At 39.7% G+C, this 2500-nt stretch overlaps 1 protein-coding gene across 1 annotated transcript in view; it reads left to right on the top strand.

Annotated features, from left to right (window-relative positions):
- Window positions 1–2500, top strand: part of SUMF1 (sulfatase modifying factor 1) — a 197502-nt gene that overhangs the window by 177668 nt on the left and 17334 nt on the right. Inside the window, exon 8 of the mRNA XM_007954056.2 lies at window positions 1312–1371. Coding sequence (XP_007952247.1) covers window positions 1312–1371 — 60 coding nt within the window. The remainder of the gene's footprint in view (window positions 1–1311; window positions 1372–2500) is intronic.

The following is a 2500-nucleotide window of genomic DNA, read 5'->3' as shown; positions in this document are numbered from 1 at the left end:
TAATTTTTAGAAGGTCCCAATCATCTGGCTTCTCTTCTGCTGTTGGTGCATTTTGAATTATGCTTGGTAGTCTATTTATACCATATATTAGGGAAACATGGCTCTTTTAACTTGTGTCACTTATTCATGGGCCCTTGACAATAGGTTGTTGGCAAGAAAAGGGAAAATTAAGATGAGGGGGTGGGGTTTGCCCAAGTTTCTCTTGTTTTCAGTAAACAAACAGCAGACAGCTATGTGGTTGTGGTCTTTTTGAACAACAAAGGAAAAGCAAAAAATAAAATGAAACAAAATCATCCTTCTCCTTAGACTCCTTTTGGTACCTCTCAAATGCTCTTTGCTGTGACAAAAATTCACCTGATGTGGAATTTATCATCCTGGCAACTAAAGATTTAGTATGTTCGTTTCCACTGTACTTTTATCCAAAACCCTCTCTAGAAGAAAGAGTCTTCCCTTTTGGCTTCATGTATGTGGATTTTAGTTCTTCTTGCAGTGATAGTCACTATTCCTTCTTGCCTGCTTTCAGGCACTGCTCAGTGTCCTTCACCTGTGGTCTCAAAAGCTGGAGCACACTGGAGTGGTTAAGAGTGTGGGTGTGAATCCTGGTTCTGTCAATTGCTTAAGCTGCCCCACAAGTTGTTATGAAGAGTACATGAGTTAACATTTGCAAAGTGCTTAGAACCATACCTAGTTCATGGTAAACACTATATAAATCTTTTTTTTAAAAAGAAAATATGTGCTACATCTCAATATGGTACTCGTTACCAATGACTATGCATTTGGCAAAACTCATAAGAACTGTGTGTTTACAAAGGGCTGATTTTACTATATATAAATTATACCTTAATAAACCTGACTTAAAGATAAATAAACACATTCCTTCATTCAGTCAACAAAGGGTTTAATTAGGTATGGAGTTTTAAAAATGTATGATTGAAAGAAGCTTGCCATTTTAGTTGAGCAAACCAATTATAATGTAGGGTGAATTTTCATTATCAGCACAAGAAGGTGATGTCAGAGATGGTGCCAAGCCACTTACCATTCATCTAGGCAAGAGATGCTATAGGGTTTAGAGGCAAGGTTGCTTGCTGTAGTTATAAACACTTCACCAAAGAGGGGGAACTTGAATGGTCATTGGAGGGTGGGTAGGATTTGAGGTGGACATTTGAGAGGGTGAGTGGGTACCGAAGCAAGATGTGTGTGGAGAGTTTAGGTAACAGTGAGAGAGCTGGTCGGGACCAATACACTCTCTACCACTGTGTGAGGGACATCTTTGTTCTCTGGATTCATGAGTTGCTTTCTCTTCATCCACAGAAAGGCCCCCCTTCTGGGAAAGACCGAGTGAAGAAAGGTGGATCCTACATGTGCCATAAGGTAAGTCACATCACAAACTCTGTTTGCATCTTCTATCAGGTTTGTAGGTCCCTTTTAAACAGTGGCTCCAAATATGGGCCATCTACTTCTAATTCACACCTACCCCCATCTAAGCCAGAAAAAAAGTGGAACAGTCATCTCACGTTTGGGCACAGGCATGGGAAAAGTGTAGGAGAGGCAAAGATTGTGAATGACCTATCATCAGCCAAATTCCATCTGCTGAATCTTGTACTTTCAGAAGACCTTTGTTGTCCCATGAATCAGAGTGGGCTATATATCTTTTCCAGCATTTAAGTCTGAAAACATACCTTTAATTTATCTGACACTCCTGGAAATTGCTGGGTTCTCTATTGAGATTGGATTGAGAGTTGTAAATGGAGGATGTTTTGCAGTAGACTGAAATGGAAACATCCCAAGTATTCTAGGTATAAAGTATGGCCTTGTGAATAAGCAGCGTTCTCAGAGTGTTTCTGCTCTTTAGGTTATGATTTCAATGTCAGAACTGGCAGTTCTTGGTTAGTCAGAGTGACTTGGTGTTTTGACTAACCGAGTAACCTTTATAAGGAAATTGGAAGTCAAATATCACCCCTTTCTCTTTTTCCTTTGGTCATATATTTTTAGAGTCTTCAGCACTTCAGCTTTTGTCTTTCTGTTCCTGTGCATAGATGACATTTTGGAAATTGTTACTGCAAGAAGCTTCCTGGGGTAATTCACTCAGTCCCAGCGGTCAGAGACTTAAGACAACCTATAATGGCTCCAAATTAAGTTACTAATTTGATAATAGAGGCATTATCAACCTTTACCCTAAAGCAGTGATTCTCAAACTTTATTGCACATTGAAATCATCTGAGATCTGTAAGAAATACTGATACTTGGCTTTCCCCACCACTCTCATACAGATTTTCTTTTCTTTTCTTTTTATTGTGATTTGGGTGAAAATTTACAGAGCAAATACACTTTCCATACAGTAGTTCATATACACTTTGTCTCATGGCATTGACCACAATTTACCACAATGCAACATCTCCCCTCCTACTTCCTCCTGATAGTTACCTCTTCCCTGTGTCCATCCCTCCATGCACTCCTGCCCCCTGAGCTGTCTCCCTGTGCATAAGCAGCCCTTCTTTCT

Source organism: Orycteropus afer, unplaced genomic scaffold, assembly GCF_000298275.1.
Source record: "Orycteropus afer afer isolate SDZICR_OR568_19922 unplaced genomic scaffold, OryAfe1.0 scaffold00429, whole genome shotgun sequence".
NCBI classification, from domain to species: domain Eukaryota; kingdom Metazoa; phylum Chordata; class Mammalia; order Tubulidentata; family Orycteropodidae; genus Orycteropus; species Orycteropus afer.
This window is presented reverse-complemented; position numbering and strand designations above follow the sequence as displayed.